The sequence below is a fragment of the Suricata suricatta genome, chromosome 4, assembly GCF_006229205.1.
Source record: "Suricata suricatta isolate VVHF042 chromosome 4, meerkat_22Aug2017_6uvM2_HiC, whole genome shotgun sequence".
Lineage (NCBI taxonomy): Eukaryota > Metazoa > Chordata > Mammalia > Carnivora > Herpestidae > Suricata > Suricata suricatta.
The window spans coordinates 110,616,770-110,634,875 of record NC_043703.1 but is presented as its reverse complement, the minus strand read 5'-3'; the positions used below and the strand labels follow the sequence as shown (position 1 = coordinate 110,634,875).

Here is an 18,106-nt window from a genome sequence, read left to right as displayed (position 1 = left end):
GAGAAAAAGAGCATACGGTGGGTGACATTACTACAGGGAGGGGAGCTGAGGTCACAGCCCTGGAAGCTGACATGGGTATATCAACAACTAAACATGGCCACTGATAATTAAAGGTATTTCTCTGCAGAGCGGGCGCCAGGAGGGTCGGGTACCGTTTTACACCTCAAGCCGGCCCTTTATGCGTGTAGATTTGCCAGCATTATCTGCGCAGGGAGAGGAAGACATTAGCAGCAGCTGTCTCTCTGCTTTTACACTGAAAATTCTATTCACACAGACAGGTGGAGTAATTTAAAAGCCAATGTGGTGCAATTTCGATGTGACTAATGTCACTGCCTACTAAAATGCCACCATTATCACTGTTTATGGAAACATTACTAAAATTACATTTTATTCATAAGAATTTTAGGATTCTGGTTATTACTAGCTTTAAAATGATCAGACCTCAGTGTCATAGCCCAGAGCAGTGGCTTCACTCTCTAGGGCTTAGCAGCCTTCTTTGCTGAGAAACGACAGTTGGATTGTAGTTTCAAGAGTAATCGGAACTGCAGAGGCAGCTTCCTTGATCTCCATAAAGCAAATTAAAGACATAGCTCTTTGGTGTCCTGGACACGTGATGAGCAAAAAATCTTCAAGGAGCTAAATTCTGTGTTAGAAAGTTGAGTTAGGATTTGCATGAGGGGAGATTCCTCACCCCCAAATTACTATCATTACATTGTTAGTAATACAAGGGGAGAGATTTACATATTTCCATAAGGAAAGAGGAACAGCTAACGTTTAAAATCTGAAATTCTAACAATGCATAAATGACTACAGATGCACAAAATATCAATAGCGCTAGCTGCGCCTTTTTTATGGGCAGAAATGTTTGGGAAAAGAATCCAGATAGGAAAGGACCATCCTTGATCCATAGTTACCAAGAACCATCAGATTGCATTATGAAGTTTTATGCCAAACCCTCTGCCTCATATATTTATTTAAAAAAACTAATTAGCTAGCTCATGGGATGAGATTGTAATTACACCTTTGAACTCCCACAATGCGATCTGACCTGCTCTGTGTTTGAGAGGGAATGTGGTGGAAAGCGCGTGGAAATTCAAGTCAGGAGAGTCCGGCTCCGGCTCAGCCAGGTCCTAGCTTTTGCCCGTGAGAAAAATCATTAACTTCTCCAAACTTCATTTTTGTCATCCTGCTACCTTATAGGATTATCTTCAGAACCCAATGTACATGCAGATATTAAATTACAAACCACCAGAGAGAGACATATTATGATTTTATGTAGTCTTTTGATCAATGTTTTTCTTCAGCTGTTAACAGGGCAGAAGGATCCAGTGTCAAAACAGCCAAACAATTAATAGATAATTTTTATTGTATCTTATTTTTTGAGGGGGGAGGGAGAATCCCAAGCAGGCTCTGTGCTTTCAGTGCAGAGCCCAACATGGGGCTCTATCTCACTACTGGTGAGATCATGACGTGAGCTGAAATCAAGAGCCAGACGTTTAATCGACTGAGTCACTCAGGAGCCCCTGATAGGTCATTTTAGAAAAATGAACGACAGGACCGCCTGGGCGGCTCAGTGGGTTGAGTGTCAGACTTGGGCTCAGGTCATGATCTCATGGTTTGTGAGTTCAACCCCCATAGTGGGCTCGCTGCTGTCAGCATGGAGCTGACTTTGGATCCTCTGTCCCTCTCTCTCTCTGCCCCTCCCCTGCTCCTGCTTTCTCTTTCTCTCTCAAAAAATAAATAAAAATCATTTTTTAAAAATGAATGATAAAAGTAACATTATGTTGGCAGAAGACAGTTTCATTTATTTTTTTTAATGTTTTTTATTTATTTTTGAGAGACAGAGAGAGACAGTGCCAGCAGGGGAGGGTCAAAGAGAGAGGGAGACACAGAATCTGAAGCAGGCTCCAGGCTCTGAGCTGTCAGCACAGAGCCCGATGCGGGGCTCAAACCCATGAATCCTCAGATCATGACCTGAGCCGAAGCTGGACGCTTAACTGACTGAGCCACTTAGGCACCCCTTTCATTTATTTTGAAACATAAAATCAGGTCACTTTTTTGGTAGGGTTTCTCACTCAAGATTTTTGCAACTGGCTTTTCTTTACATAAAAGGAATTATTGCCAAACTGCAACAGAAATTATCTCTACTTGTTGATCTTTCCTTTTTAAACATTTTAAATGTTTTCTTAATTTATTTTTTGAGAGAGAGAGAGAGAGAGAGCGCGAGCAGGGGAGGGTTAGAGAGAGAGGGAGACACAGAATCTGAAGCAGGCTCCAGGCTCTGAGCTGTAAGCATAGAGCCCAAGGCGGGGCTCAAACCCACGAATGTGAGATCATGATCTGAGCCGAAGTCAGATGTTTAACTGACTGAGCCACCCACATGCCCCTTGTTGATCTCTCTTATGATGAGTGTTCCTGCTAACAGACCTGGCCCCTGGGTGTTCCAAGAACTTCCTAAGACTCTGAATTCTCAGAGGTCACTCATGTCATGGGAGAGCACATGGGCTCTGTAGGGATGCTAGCAAGAAAGTTAATGTGAAAACAGATGAAAACAGACCACGGAATATTAAGAACTGAAAAGCAAAAGCACGTAACAGGTTAAGTTCCCTTTTTTTTCTTAAGAGTAAACACTAGGAGGACATTCCAATACAAGTAGTTATTTCAGTCAAACCAAAGATCTCTATTTCAGAATATTTTCATTAATATATTATAGAACCAAGTAATTCATGTCTCATATCACCTAACTCAGGATATTTGTGTTTATAGCTTCAAGTTATTTGAGGTACATCTCTTCTTTACATTGTTCAAAGGGTATTGGGACCCACGCTCACTGGGCTGTAATTTGCTCGGTGAAGGCATTTTGTAATGACAAGAAAAAACAAGGACTCAAGGGCATCAAAATGTAGAAAATTGCCTGGCATAACTCTTTCAGCTACTCCTTTGCTCTTGGAGGCTCTCCACAGGGCCATCAAGAAACTGGTGTCTATCTGAGTCCCTGAGGACTCTCTCCTGCTCTTGACACACTAAGGTGAGTATGAAGTCCACTGGGGTGAGTCAGCTTTCCCAAGCCCAGGACTCTGCAGACAGAGGGACAGCTGGTGTTGAAACACCCTGTCAGGATCAGTCATTTTGATGTGAATCCACACAATCACAATCATGGCTACCTAAGAGCCTTAGTAAGATACTTTCTGCTACCTCATGGCATTCAGTTATTACAGGTAAGCTTGGACCATGACCAACAGGGTTCTGTGACCAGAGCAACAGGCCACTGATTGCAATGTCTCCACTCTTTGGTTACCCCCTGGCATACCCTCACAACAACAGAAACAGAAAAATCAGAGCCCCGACCATAAATATTTAGGGGATCAAAAGAAGTAAAATGGGTTCATTTTCCCCACTGGGACTGGTACAGGTAGCAAGGGTTCAGAGAGACTTGTCCTACACAAAAATGTCCGTGTATGCAGGGACATACGTGCACACACACTGATACTTACACTTCCATAAGGAAGACTGAGATGTGATGGTGGGATGCTTCCAGTTAAGTCAGATCAAGAATCCTAAATTCCAAGACACATAGATTTACTTCTAGTGGCAAAACCAACCAACCAAACCAAACCAAAACACTGGAACCCTTTCTGAAATAAGACCAACTGATTAACTCTCCATCGAACCTTCATACCTTAAAGGAAAGTACCTACACTAGGAAACAAACATTGAGGAAGTAAAAAGTCAAGCTTATATTCTATGAAATTCCTAAGAGTTAGAATGAATTAGCTTAAAAAATATGCTCACACATATATACGCAATGCTCCACTTTTAATCTTTCAGGTAAACTGAGGCGGAATGGTTATATACTCTGACTGAATCTGATACTTTATCTTCAAAAATATATGGTCATGGAGAGGAATCAGAAGAAGACACAGTAGTAATGTCTGCTTTGAAGTACAAATGGTGGGCTAGTGTTCAAGCAGTTCTGTGTATCCACAACCATCAACTTAATAAACTGTGCCTATACAGACACTTTTGTTTTGAACCTAATCCTTTATTTAATTAGCCCAATTGAGAGTATATTAGAGAACCAAACTACAGTGTATTTTTAACTTAACCTTGGAAGCAAAAGGAAAATTTTGGTATAATCTGACAAATTGCCAGCCAGACTCTACACAAGACTCTTATATGTGGCACCAACCATCAGTGAGGTGAACCATTTGAGCACAAAAATCTCAGTCACATCCCCAAAATAACATAGAGCCCCAGTCAGAGCTCCTTGCTATGAGTCCTGTGCACCTGAATAAATGGGCAATTTTCAAGTTGGACTTTTGTTTTTACTTTTGATTGTCCTCCTCGCTCCCCCCACCATGCCCCCTCATCAACAGACTGTAATTACGCCAGGTCAGAAGTGCACAGCCATGATGGGGAAGGAAGGCTGGGACCAGGGAAGGAGGTGTGTGGAAGGCTGTGAGAGCACTCTGCCAGGTCACTAATGGCCTCTCGGGCAACGACTTGGAGAACAGGCTGATGCTTTGCCTTTGATCTTCTAATTCACAATGATCATTAGTATTAACTCCGATTCTTCTGGGTGAAGAAGTCCAGCTGTAGCCTTTTCAGTTTACCTGACCTAAGAAAATTCATCACCCATCCCATTAGGATTTCAATAACCAGCTAAGAAAAAGAAAAAAAGTAGTTGCCCCAGAATCTAGAAACTACTCGCTTCATTATTAAAAGAGTTTCTATGACACGTATTGCAGAAGAATCAGGACATTCCAATATTACCTCCAAGTAATTAAATAATCTATTCCATTTTCCTCCTGATAGAGATGATTCCCAATTGGGTGAAAGATAGTCAGGGTCCAATGTAATCAAAGTTGAAATAAGCTATCTCCAAAGTAGCAGAGACATTTTAAAATTAAGATAAAGGTATTTGTCACTCAAACCTAAATCAATTTTGGCAAAGCCTAACTCTGACCCATCACCATTATTTTTTGTAAATGTTTACTTATTATTTTGAGAGAGAGCAAGAGAGAATGAGTAGGGGGGGTAGAGAGAGGGAGACACAGAATCCAAAGCAGGTGTCAGCATAGAGCCCAACGCGGGCTCGAACTCACAAACTGAGATCATGACCTGAGCTGAAGTTAGACATTTAACTGACTGAGCCACTCAGACATCCCTGATCTGTCATCCTTATTAAAGCCTATGAAGGTGAATGGCAACTACATGTAAGGGAAAAAGTAATAATTATATAGATATCCCCCTAGGTTTAAGAGAGCTCATTTTTGATAAGGTACATGGACATCTGAGGGGGACAAAAATCTTCTCACCCCTACATACTAGTTTTCAAGAATTGTAATTTAATAACGAATCTGCAGATAACACGCAGTGAAGAAGGACTCAAAGTTGCTGTCTCCACAAACCACCTTCCTTAGGTCAGGCACATGAACATGAAGATAAATTAGGACTAATTTGAAGAAGGGACTACCTTTCTCAAATGCTTTGTCCTACCTTGACCCCCATCTATGCAAGAGTTTGACAAGACAGTCTTCCTGCTCCAATGTCTTCTTGGGACTAATTTGAGCTGACTCAGGCCAGCTGGTCAGGCACAATGGAAATATTTATTGTTAAATCTATCAGTGTATAGAGGTGAGTGATAGAAAATCAGAAATGAAAGAGAGGGGCAAATTCCATCTACTGCCTACCGATGTGCCAGCCTGCACTCCTTCTGTCTGCCTTTTGACCTTTCACTCACCTTGATCAACAGAATGGGTTGTCTAGATACCAATGAGAAGTACTTTTTCAGTGTCATAATAATTCCTAATGTTTAAAGAACAATTCTTCCAAAACTGCAAGCAGAGATATGACACTAAGATGTCACCAACAGATCTTGTTACCAAAAGCAAAACCAATGAAACAACATCTGTCTCTTCTAGAGCATTCAATTCCCAATTCAATTCCATTTGCTCCATCCTTAGAGTGGCGGACCCGCAGGGCACTTTTCATCTAATAGTGTTTCTATGGAAACGCCATTCTCAACCTGGAAGGTTCTACAACCTCTCACTTTGGCTTTATCCACACTGAGAGGAGAGCCTTATAAATCAGAAATCAAGACATAATTTTGCCACAGACCAAAAAAAAAATTGTTTTTCCAGGCTACAAGTTCACAAAAAGAAACAAACAAAACCAAAAGTAAAACATGTATATCTGACATAGAAACAAAGTGTCTCTATGAAGTACCAAGGGGATCCCAAAGATCAGTGGAAGGAATCCAAGAGAATGCGGGTGAAAATCAATTCACCTTCAGGGTCACCTCGCCTACAAGTCAATGGCAGGTATGTCACCCCCTTGTACGGTTGCTCCACCTGAACCCTCAGGTGCGTTATCTTAACAGTCTGCATTCTCCCTAACTTTCAAGATTCCTGGGACACAGAACAGCTCCAAGCAGGGAAATATGTCACTGCATATTTTAAATAAGAACTATTTTAACCGCTTTTCTATTTAGATTATATTTAAATCTGCAATATGTTAGGGTAGGAAACAAAACAAAACAAAAAAACCCTTGATTTTTACCTTAACATTGTATTTATGTATTCCTTCTCATTTCCACGAGGCCCTTAGGCATATCTTTGTAACGCTACTAGTGAAATAACTGGAAATATGCAAAACACTTCGTGTTGAAACATTATGACATAGCAGGTTATAGCTGTAGTTGGAATAATGCCTTTAAGAAGGAAAAAGAAACTTTGAAGCAGCTATGTCCCTGAACTGTCACTATACAGTGACTCAGACTCAAATATTAAGTATTTTCTAATTGTTGGCAGTAATTTGTCTTCAGGCAAATGCAAGCATTTCTATTAATAAATGCTTTTGTTTTCTCTCTAATTCTCACTTATTAGCTAAATAACATCAGTCATTCTTTTCAATTCCAGGCAATGGTTTCTTTGAAGAGACCTTCTTTAGTTATCAAAACAGGTAAATGTTCAACTTAAGACGAAGGTGGAAATTTACATCACTGAAATTTCCTTTTACCCGTAAGCACCAAAGTCTAAAATCTTTTTCCTTTTCTATGATTATTTTCATCATTTACAAATATTTCCAGTTTAGCTTCTAGAGACCTCGAGTCCAAAAATGAAGCTTTAGTTCTCTCTTTGGAGTAATAAAATGTGCTACTGATTAAATATACCTATGGACAACCACATTTTTCTTACGCATCTTGGGGTGCAAATCCAGAAAGATTTTTTGTTGTTGTTGTTGTTTTTAAATTCAGGCCTTTTTCTACTCCTCTAACACAAATGCTTGAAAGGCCTTTCAGAGGCAGGTTGTTGCTGTTGTTGTTAAGTAAATAAACCCACTGAAAAGATTGATCCATTTATTTGAAAAAGAAAAAAAAAGTAGCAGTTTGCTTTCAAAAAGGTGTGTGAGGTTTTATAATGTGCCCTTTGGCATTGAAAAGATTAGTTTGTACAATTTGCTAACAAATCGTTATTGCTACTGTTTTAATTAGCCAGAGTTTAGATTGCTCTTTCGTATCTTGTAAGATTCCAGACAGGATTTTCTAGATAAGTTGCATTCATCATATAGCAAGAATGCGGTCATTTAGGGGCACATGGGTGGCTCAGCTGGTTAAGCCTCTGACTTGGGGTCATGATCTCGCGGTTTATGAGTTCCAGCCCCGCGTCGGGCTCTGTGCGGATGGCTCAGACCCTGGAGTCTGCTTCAGATTCTGTGTCTCCCTCTCTCTCTGCCCCTTCCCCACTCGGTTTCTCTCTTTGTCTCTCTCTCTCTCTCAAAAATACACATTACAAAAATATTTTAAAAGACTGTGATCATTTAAAATTTGTCCTGTCTGCCAAACGAATTTATGTGCATCCCTGAAGAACTTTCAGAACTTGAAATAAAGTTGCCAGAAGACTAGTAAGTAGATGTTACTGGTTACTTACATTTGGACAAATAACAAAACTCTTTAGAGAGGTTTTTCCATGGAATTTATTAGTATCAGCTCCTGGCTATAAGCATTACTTGAGCAGTCTGTGGATTCCTTCAAGAAGTATAACAAGACATGTTATACTATACATAGAAGGGTGTTCTGGTAACTGGAGATCTATCTGCTCTTGCAACTAGAGAAGAGGGAAGGAAATCTTTTTCATTGGGGGAAGGGAAAAGGGAGAAATTTTGAACATATCTCCTTTGCTTTTTACCTGATATAATGAGACAGTTGCTTGTAAGAGTCGGTTACCACTCCCCGTATTTCGTGTCAGCACGCGGCAGCGGAGTGGGGGAAGCGGGTGGGACTGTCCAGTGGAAACCACAAAGCAACTCTGTGAGCGTTCACAGAAAGCCAGGGAGACCTGGACAAACGGGTTTCCCTTCCAGGGTAGTGGTACAGGCCAGCACAGACCCCAGAACTGAAGGAAATTAGCCAGACCTCAAGAAATCAGGCACTTTATGAATAATTTCTATTCCCATTGCCCAAATAACATATGGACCACAAAAACATTGCAATGAAGGTAAAATCTTGCTGGCTGTTAAGGAGAGTTTTGTTTTGTTTTTTGTTTTGTTTTGTTTTGTTTTAAGAAGACAACAGAGCACTCTGCAAGGTTCTTCACAAGGGTATGACCTAGAAAGCCAGGAAATCTGGTGGATGAATAAAAGCACTTGCTCCTCTCTCTCCTGATTCTGTCTGAACCAATATTTGATTATATTTTATTCAGGGGCACCTCAGCTTCAAGCAAAGCCAAAGCTCCTTTGCAGATTGAGATGGAGGCTGACGAAATCATTCATTTTTTTCTGTTAGTATAGGAAACAGACTTTGGTTGTAACTTCAGGGTCCACCTGGATTTTTCCCTCCCCCGCCATCCTCCAGATCGGGTTAGCCGGTTAGCTCCAGCGATGACATTATCAGCATGGTTGCATCAACACATCTGACCAATTGGCACTTCGTATCTCCTGCTATTTATTCTTCATGCTATGCCCCCGATGCCCTCCGGACCCTCCCGCATCCCCCCTCCTTTCAGTAGTGGTCGATAATCCTCTGTAGCAAACGTGCACAAGGCAGACAGATTGCAAACTGGCCACACATATGTAACAAGTGTCAACTAAGGAAGGGCACTCGAACTGGGTTTTAAGCAAACCTAATCTGATGTTAAAATCAGCTCCACAGTCTAAATCTTCAACTAACTACCAGCATTAACCAACCTCCAAAGCGGATTCCGAAACCGGCAGTGTAGTCTAGTTGCTGTTTGGAATCACAATGGTTGGAAGAGAGGGAGGAAACTGGTTTTTTAGCTACTCCTGCTGCTCTGTTTTTATTTTATTCACAGACGCTGGAAATTCTGGATTAATTTACACCTGGAGTGTCACTGGAAGCACAGCCTCTATCCAGAGGAGCAGCCAGCTTGGCCTTCGACAGCCCCTGTCTGTCTCCCTGTAACTGTACAAGTCACTGAGGATCATGGCCCTGACAGTGGGCAAGGGTGTGAGGGGCCACAGACCTGGATACATTTGTGACAACGCAGAATTAACTTTAGTACTTAAGAAAAATAAATGACTTCAAGGAAAGCCAACAATGCTAAAAAGTAACATAAAAAGTTCACTCCTGACACTTTTTTAAAAAAAAGCTAAGATGTTTAACGTTGATTCATCTTAGGCTGTGGTAGGCTACGACCTGTTTAAATTCAGCCTCTGTCCCTAATATTGAAAGTCTCCCTCACCAACAATTTTGCTGATTTCTAAAATATTATTTTACCCATAAATTTTCATTTTGTCTTCTTCCTTAGATGTCATTAAATCAGTATGCACTTACAAAAATATCCACCAAAATATTATGATTATAAATATTTTGAACACGAAATTCATTCAGAACAATAACCAAACAAAACAAATCCCTTGGTGGCATAAAGCCCCAAATCTCCAGTTTCTCACATCTCCAGGAGAATTCCTGCAGTGAAAACAGCAATACTCACACAGACAATATAAACTGTTACTCTGCTTGAAAAGTCACAGGGGACTACACAGGAAGAGCGGACTCTATATTGCTGTTTTCCTTTACAGTTCCAAGTACAGGGACCACTTTCACTGCACAGCCCTGACTCAGATGAATGTTTCGTAATGGCAGCCAAGTGCACTGGAGCCACTTAAAAGCAAATTAGGTGAGCATCCTGCCATTGCGACAAGATTTAAGCTTTTTTGGACCATTCCCTATAAAGGTCCACCACAGCGTTAGAAGAAATTAAGTCCTTCCCTTAGAGGTTTGTCTTAACTTTCTTCTTAGTAGGACTGGGCTCTCATACCTAAGAGTCACACCGAGAAAAGCAACATCATTAACATACATACTTAAAATCACAAGTCACATGAACTCCTAAACCTTATAACTTACAGTTAACAAAATTGCAATAGTGAACTTCAAATAAAACTCCTCATTTGGGGTAAGCATCTAGGAAATAAGTGCTAGCACTTTTGTAAAAACTAGGGGAACACAGTGATTTATGAAATATTCCAAGTGCAGAGGGATCACTCCCCCCCCCATTTTTTTTCTATCACAACTGGTTCATTGTCCATATTCAGTTTACATATGTCATTTAGAATCCACTTACTGTGAGATGCTGGAACAGCCACGCCCTCATGATATTTGTGGCTACTTTGGGAAAGATGCCACGCTTTTTGTGACGCTTTTTGTCCTTATCTGGATCATCATCGTCACCTGTGCTGGGGGAAGCTACACTGTTGTCCAAGCCATCACCTGCAAACATAGTGAATCAAATTTTGACTGATGCTACCTTGACATGCTTTATTCAAATAGAATGCCTTTGGATATAAACAAAACCAAAAGAGCAATATAATGATCAATCGTTTATTTGGTACTTTTTTTTTTTTTTTCAAAACAAAGAGAAAGAACAAGGCCTAGACTCAAAAGTAGTCAGGTCTAAGGAACTTCTTCCAAAACAGTAGGGAAGGTCAAAGAGAATGAAGGGAAATAGCCAATCTCTTTAGTAGCTGTGTTGCCATGGTAATTATTCAGATGTGTAGAGTGGAGACATGCTAAGAGTAACTCCTACTGGGAGGTTAAATATGGTGGCCGCCATTGGCAGGGGTGCTGTCCCTGTCTGGGTATTCAAACCTCACATATAGTCGTTGATGTCATCAACTTGTGAGCAGATACATTCAAGAAGATATCAACTATTTCCACAAGTGATCTATCTTAAGACTAAAGTAGGCCATGGAAATGTAGGTAATCCATCATCCAAGCAGTTTGACATAGGAATGCTTCAAATAGAAGGTAATTTTTCTTGTCATAAAAAGAGAACATCAAGTTTAGGAAGGGCAAAACTCCTAAAATAGTTTTTTAATTAGAAAACGATTACTATGTAAGTCAAATAAAGTAATGTAAATTAACAGTCAATGGGAATTTGATTATCCCCCAAATTCAGGAAGTTTCTAAAATTTCTTCTAGATTAAAATCTTTCTCATTGTGAAATCATCTGTTGACAAATCATCTGTTTCCTGAATATTGGATCCTATTTTTCCATTGATTTTTGCTATAACATTTACGTTGCTTCTTCTAGCAAATATTCTGGCTCTGTGACAGAATAAAATTAAAGACATAAGATTCCTTTTACAATGTCATGTTTAACAAGACAAAAAAAAAAAATGAAATTTCAGCCCATGTAATCACACTATCCAAAACAAGTCAGAAGGTACAAGTGGCAACTAAGTACCTGGTGTTCGGGCACAAAAGTTTGAAGGGAAAATGAGAGTGGACTGAACTCACTACAGTAAAAAGGTGTTTATCTTCTGTCAAACATGCCTTCCTACCTGCTGCCCCCGCTCTTGGGGGAAGGTACTGACTTTCAGAAAGGGATAGGCTGGTGTGGCCCGGGAAGAACTGGTACAGCACAAGGCTCTGCAGCGAGGAAGACATGGCCTGAGAGCACATTCCTGGGTTAGAGAAGTCACTAGAGAGCAGTCTACAGGCCCAAACACGGGGTCCTTTGGCAAGGCAACTTTCCTGGTCACTGTAGGAAGTAGCTTCAGATTCAGTTACATCGCTCTGTGAATTTCTTATTTCGTATTCCTTAGTTCTGTGACATAAATATACTACATATGCAAAGAATTCTCTACTTTGATTCAGTTATTTCAGCCTAATCTATAGTAATTATGTTGCCATTAATTGTTTTTAACAGCTCCCTCAGGAGACGCCCCCCCCCAAAGAAAATTGCCCCCAAACTGCCTTAACTTGTACTGAGGTAAAGTTTAAAAACTCTTGTTGGGTGAGGAACCGACTAATTTCAACATTTCTGCTATGATTACAGCATGTGCCACAAATACAAAACTTTTGCAGAACTTTTCGGAGTGGGATTTTTATTAATTTAAAAAAGCACATTTTTAATTTAAAATTCATATATTTTGTTAAAGCTTTGTTCTCAGTGGAAAAGATCACAAAGACTCCCAGTTGCAAACCCCTCACCGTACCAGTGAGGAGAGTGCTTGGTGGGTGACTTACCCAAGGTCACGCAGCAGGGGTGGGGCTGGCCCGGCCTTGCTGGACAGACACCCGCATCCCTAAGTCAGGGCCCCTTCCACCCCACCGAACTCGTTATTTGCATAACCAAGTGTTTTATAAGGAGTCCCCTTGGATTTACCTAATAAATTCCTTGAAAGTCCAGTATTTAAAGAGGCTTTTTATTCAGAGAAGCAATTCACCATATAAAATAACAATTCATTAAAGAAACATGAGAAAAGAAACCAACTCAACAGCATTTAAAATTTCAATGGGCTAATCCACTCTCAATATGCAAAAGGTAACCCAGGAAAAGAAACATATTACTTGGTCATTGATTAAAAATGAAAAGCTTCTCACCTAATGACAGTTTTTTACCACCTCTCCATGATTGTTTTCCACCTTAAAAAAAATAGCCTTTCTATCCATCTCAAAACCCCTTCAGATTAATTTAGCAGGCAATGCCTAGTGCCTGCGTCGAAGAGAATTCATTGATAATTTATGGAAATATCTACTATAATCCAGCAGAGATGACTTTTTTCCAGCTTTGTGCATCAATAGATAATCAAGGCCTTAAAGCAGCCTTAGCTTCCCATTACCTCAGGCAAAAGAATTCCTGAAAGCGTGCCTTGAGGGCACCTGAATTATATACTCCATTAGGAGAGGAAGGCTTTCTGCATTCCATGTGTAACACTCACCAGAACCTTTCCTGTTTATTTCTGCTGTATGAAAGCAGAAGCATTAGGAACAGAATTTTTTAAGCGAAGACTTATGTAGATACAATGGAGAAACCTTTCAAGCAGGAGCCAGATCACCCCCTTCAGTCCCTGGCAGTGACCTCTCCCGAATAAAAGGTTTCGATTACATCATTAGCTCAAGCCAAAAACAGCCTTGGCTTAATGCACAGTTTGTTCTTCCTACTGTTTTTAGGCAAATACAGCTACTTTACTCCCATCTGGGAGGGAAATTACACTGCTGGGTTGTAATCTAAGACAAGATTTTCATTGGAAGCAAATGCTTTCAATCCAGTGTAAATACTGGTGCGTGTTCAGAAAAGCCTAAAACAATAAACCCTGCTCCTTCCCCACACAAGTTAGGGAAACGGAGAAGATGGGGAAGGAGAAGAGCATAATAAAACAGACTAGTCTAAAAGCAAACACTTCCATAGATTTTAATAAATTGTTTAACCTCTTCCACTTTCTAGAATTGAAAATTGATCTCAAAACGTCTCAGCCTCAGAGGAAAGTCTAAATGGTCAATTGTACCTTTAGCATTTCCATTCACTCTGCAATTTGATACAGTCACCTCTATGCGGTCTCTGGAGGATTTATTTCCTTTTTTTATTTTTAAGATCACTAAACAAACTTGGAGAACCGCTGGCCGACCACATGGCAGCAGGCAGCGGCTCTGAACCACATTTGTAAAATGTCAGCAGTGACTTCATTCCTGGAGCTGACTTCTCCTGCCGCCAAATGAAGGCAAACTGAAAAGGTGGAAATAATCATAAAAATGATGCTAGTCCATAAACAAGCTTACAGCCTCATTAGGATAGCAGTGGGCTCCAGTGGGTGATTTATGCTCGTTTTGCTGATGCTATGAGGAAATGCCATCGGGCGACTTTAGCCAATTGCTAATGGTTTCTGACAGCTTCTTAGCAACTAGTGCAAGCAACGTTGTGGCGTTTGCTAGTGACAGAAACCGAAAATGTCATATTATCTGCCCATGTGTCATGAAGTCTGCGTGGCAATTAACTAGCAGGCCAGTGACTGAGGGGCCAGAGGCTCCCGAGAATGGCCTTTGGCTATGCAGAGGCAGCGATGGGCGCAGAGACTCTCGCTGCCTGCCCATATGCAACGTTCTAATGCAGAAACCCGCTTCCTTGCGCCTTCCCGGCTCTGATGAGACCGGCCCCTCGAATCCCTTCTTCCCCCTCACTCAAGTGAAACTCTGGGCTCCTCTCCTCCCGAGGCACCGGCTCTGGCCTTATGAGAGGACTCCAAAGCAATCTGCTTCGATATGATTATCCGAATGGTCCTTAATTGGCAATACCTGGTTCTGTGCTTTTTGGACGCTGGATTCAAAGGTGCTAGCCATTTTTCTGCTCTCTCACAAATTAATCTAAAAGGATTTAAGATCACTGGAGCAGACTCATTGCCTGTCAGATTGCTGGGAGTAGAGGAAGTCTGTGTAGCGACGAGATACTATGTAAAAAACAGCAGGCTTCTAACAAGCAGGGAGAGAATCTTGGCCACACTTTTCAGTTTCCGAGCTATCAAAACCGTGCACTATATGTCAAACTGTCAAACCTTTCAGCGTGGGCCATTTGCCTTTTCAAATAATATTTAAGAATTGTTTTTACAAAATTTTATAGGCCATGGTCTAGTGAAAGAGGCCAACCAACAAAGAAAGGAATTTGTACTACAATTCGTCTACGGACAATTTCTTGTGAGACCTGGTCTGTCCCTGCGGAGCAAGGCAGGTGACCTGTGGCAGCTCCCAGGCTGTCGGAGAGCTCAGATTTCAAACACGCTCAACTCAAACGTCCCGAGTCGCCCATTTAAGCATGCCCAGGCATTTAGACGGTGCTATCTCGTGCCTTTCAAGGCAGGATAAAGCGGCATTTACCGTATTCAGGCCATTCAAAGGGTCAGACTGACCGTGTCAGCAGGGGCTCCTCTCCGGCAGGTCACAGGCCTGCTCCCATTTTTCTCTTCCTCCTAACTCCCTCTCTCTCCCCCAGGACTGCCCTTCCCAAAAACCTATTCTGAGCCAGGCTAAAAAAAAACTGGAAAAGTGCCCAAGATTTACATCACAACTGATAGGAACTTCCAGTGTGAGTAGGCCAGCAGGTGTAAACAAAATGGGGTGTCCTGCAGAGGATTCTTTCTGTCACAGAGGCAAAACTCCTAATTAGGGATAGGAACTTTCAACTGCCAGGGCCAATGAAAGTGTGAGGTTGTGGACCTTCTTGTTTTGCTGGAAGCCAAGCTCAAAGCCATTTCAGCTTCAAGACAATTCATTTACAATTTTCTCTTGATACCCCATAGTTTCCAGCCAGGTTCTCTCCTTAACTTTTGCTTTACTCATCTTCAAGTGTTTAGGGACAGAATGTTTATCCCAGAAATGGACGTAGACTCAAAACCAAGGCCATTTATTATCGTGTCTTTTGATACAGAGTAAATTCTATCATGTTTTGAAAGGTGTCTAAATGGTCAATTTGAAAGCATTCTTGAAGACTGTACAGCTCATGGGGTGCCTGGGTGGCTCAGTCAGTTGAGCTTCCGACTTCAGCTCAGGTCATGATCTAACAGTTCGTGGGTTCGAGCCCTGCATCCGGCTCTGTAATGACAGCTAGTTCAGAGCCTGGTGCCTGTCTTCAGATTCTGTATCTCTCTCTCTCTCTGACTCTCCCCTGCTCGCGCACATTCTCTCTCTGTCTCTCAAAATAAATAACACACATTAAAAAAAAAAGACTGTACAGCTCATGTTGTAAGGTGGCTAAATGTTCATCCAACATTAAGGGTTTCTTTTTTTCTCTTGTCCATTGTCTCACATAGCCCAATCGACAAGAGAGAATAAGGCATTTCACCCCTTAGCATGTAGGACATTCCTGCCTTTCTAGTGGCTGCTGGCGCAAACATCCCATCGGCATGGAGAGGTCAGGTTTCTTTTGTAGTAGAGCTACCCGGGTGTGCCAGGTTGTTAGGAAGAATGTAAAACTATCCCAAACCCACTTCTCCAGATCGTAGCTGGGTCTACTTAGCCAGAAGTCAGATGGGATAATGTTTCTGTGTTATGTTAAGAGGATAAATGGTGAGAATTATAGACAACCCTTTCTCAGGAACCAGCTAGAATACTTCAAGGTTATAAAGAAGGGTTTTGTCTTCATTGAGAACCGATAATAGCTGCCAGAACGATTTTTCTAACATACATATCTGATCTTATAACCCTGGCACTTCCAATCCTTCTGTGGCTATCATTTGCCTTCAGGATAAAGGTCACCCATTTTAGCCTGGTATGGAAGGCTTTCACAATCCTCTCCCGGGCGTTCCTTCCGTGGGGTTCCCGTGTCCGCGGGTACTCACTGGCCCACCCCAATCCTGAGCCTCTTTGACCTTCTCGCCATCTCCCTGCAAGCACTGCTCTCACACCTCGGTGGTTCCCTGTGCTAGCCCCTTGGTAGTATCCTTTCTGGCAAGCTCCCTGGTGACCTTTTAGGCTCCACTCAACTGCCACCTCCCAGAAGCAGCACACAACGGACTCTCACTCCTGAGTGATACCCTCTTCAACCCCAGTTCTTCTTGTGCTGACTCTCCTCCTTCCGCATCATGCATATCTGCCAAGACTGCTGGTTTCTGTAGTTAGTCTCTGTCCCCTCGGCTTGGTTACAGGATATATGACAGCAGGGGCAGGGCCATTCTCCCCTTGAAGATTCTCTAGTGCCAGTCTTGCCCCAATGGACAGGGTACAAACTTGCCAATTGGGTATTAAGTGAGTGAGCAAATGCATTTCTTTTTTTGCTGCATGGAGAAAACCACAGTTTCAATTTCCAGCTGTTACAATTCTTTTTAATACATCCTTAAACTCTTGAAGAATATTCATCAAGGAAATTCAGTTAAACTATAGGAAAACATAAAGGAAACACATTCTCCAAAGATAGGAAGTTTCCTTGGAATCTTTAAGCTTACCTTGGACAAAAGATGGACTGAGTTAAAGTATCAGAGCTCCTCATAATGCTTGCCATAGTTCCTCCTAGAAATATGCTGCTACTTCCTTCAATTACAATTTAAAACTATTTGCCCAATTAAAATTTCTTGCTGTTTGTACATTTTTCCTGAGTTCAACTTTAAAAAACAAAGAAATTGGGGCACCTGGGTGGCTCAGTCAGTTAAGCACCTGACTTTGCCTCAGCCATGATCTCATGGTTCGTGGGATCAGGCCCCACGTCAGGCTCTGTGCTGACAGCTCAGGGCCTGAAGCCTACTTCAGATTCTGTGTCTCCCTCTCTCTCTGCCCCTTCCCTGCTCACACTTGGTCTCTCTCTGTCTCTCAAAACTAAATAAAAACATTAAAAAAATTTTAAAACAAAAATAAAAAAATAGAAGATAAAGCTAAAGTTTTATTTCTGTCTGCATTTTCCCCAATGAATTAAATATACTACTTTACGCATCTCCCAATTTTATCATAGCAAAGAAACTCAGCTGTCTCTAAGCAGACAATTTCACCCTCAGCTGAGACACCAGACTCCGACTTGATAGACACGGTGATGAATACAAAACCCTAGAAACTCTGGCTTTTCCTTGTTTTGCCTCAGCAATTGTTCGGCAACAGGTTTTCTGAAGACCGTAGTATCTGATACTACTGTACAGATTGGCATGGCATAGGGTCCTAGGAGACATTAGAGAGGATTTGTAAGATACATGAAAACCTAATATGACCTCCTGAGGCTTATCACATACTTTCAAGAGAAACAGAGTAGACTTCATGGATCTTGAAATCTGCAAGCAATATACAAATACATAATAGTCTAAATCCAATGGTTAGCCTTTGAGTTTAACTTTAATTAGGGTTGTATTTTTTAAATTTTTGTACCATTTATTCATTTTTGAGAGACAGTGC

At 41.4% G+C, this 18,106-nt stretch overlaps 1 protein-coding gene across 2 annotated transcripts in view; it reads right to left on the bottom strand.

Annotated features, from left to right (window-relative positions):
• The window catches only part of MEIS1 (Meis homeobox 1), a 135,817-nt gene that overhangs the window by 49,276 nt on the left and 68,435 nt on the right, over positions 1–18,106 (bottom strand). For both annotated transcript variants that reach the window (XM_029937491.1, XM_029937492.1), the window contains exon 8: positions 10,584–10,729. In XM_029937491.1, the coding sequence (XP_029793351.1) occupies positions 10,584–10,729 (146 nt within the window). The remainder of the gene's footprint in view (positions 1–10,583; positions 10,730–18,106) is intronic.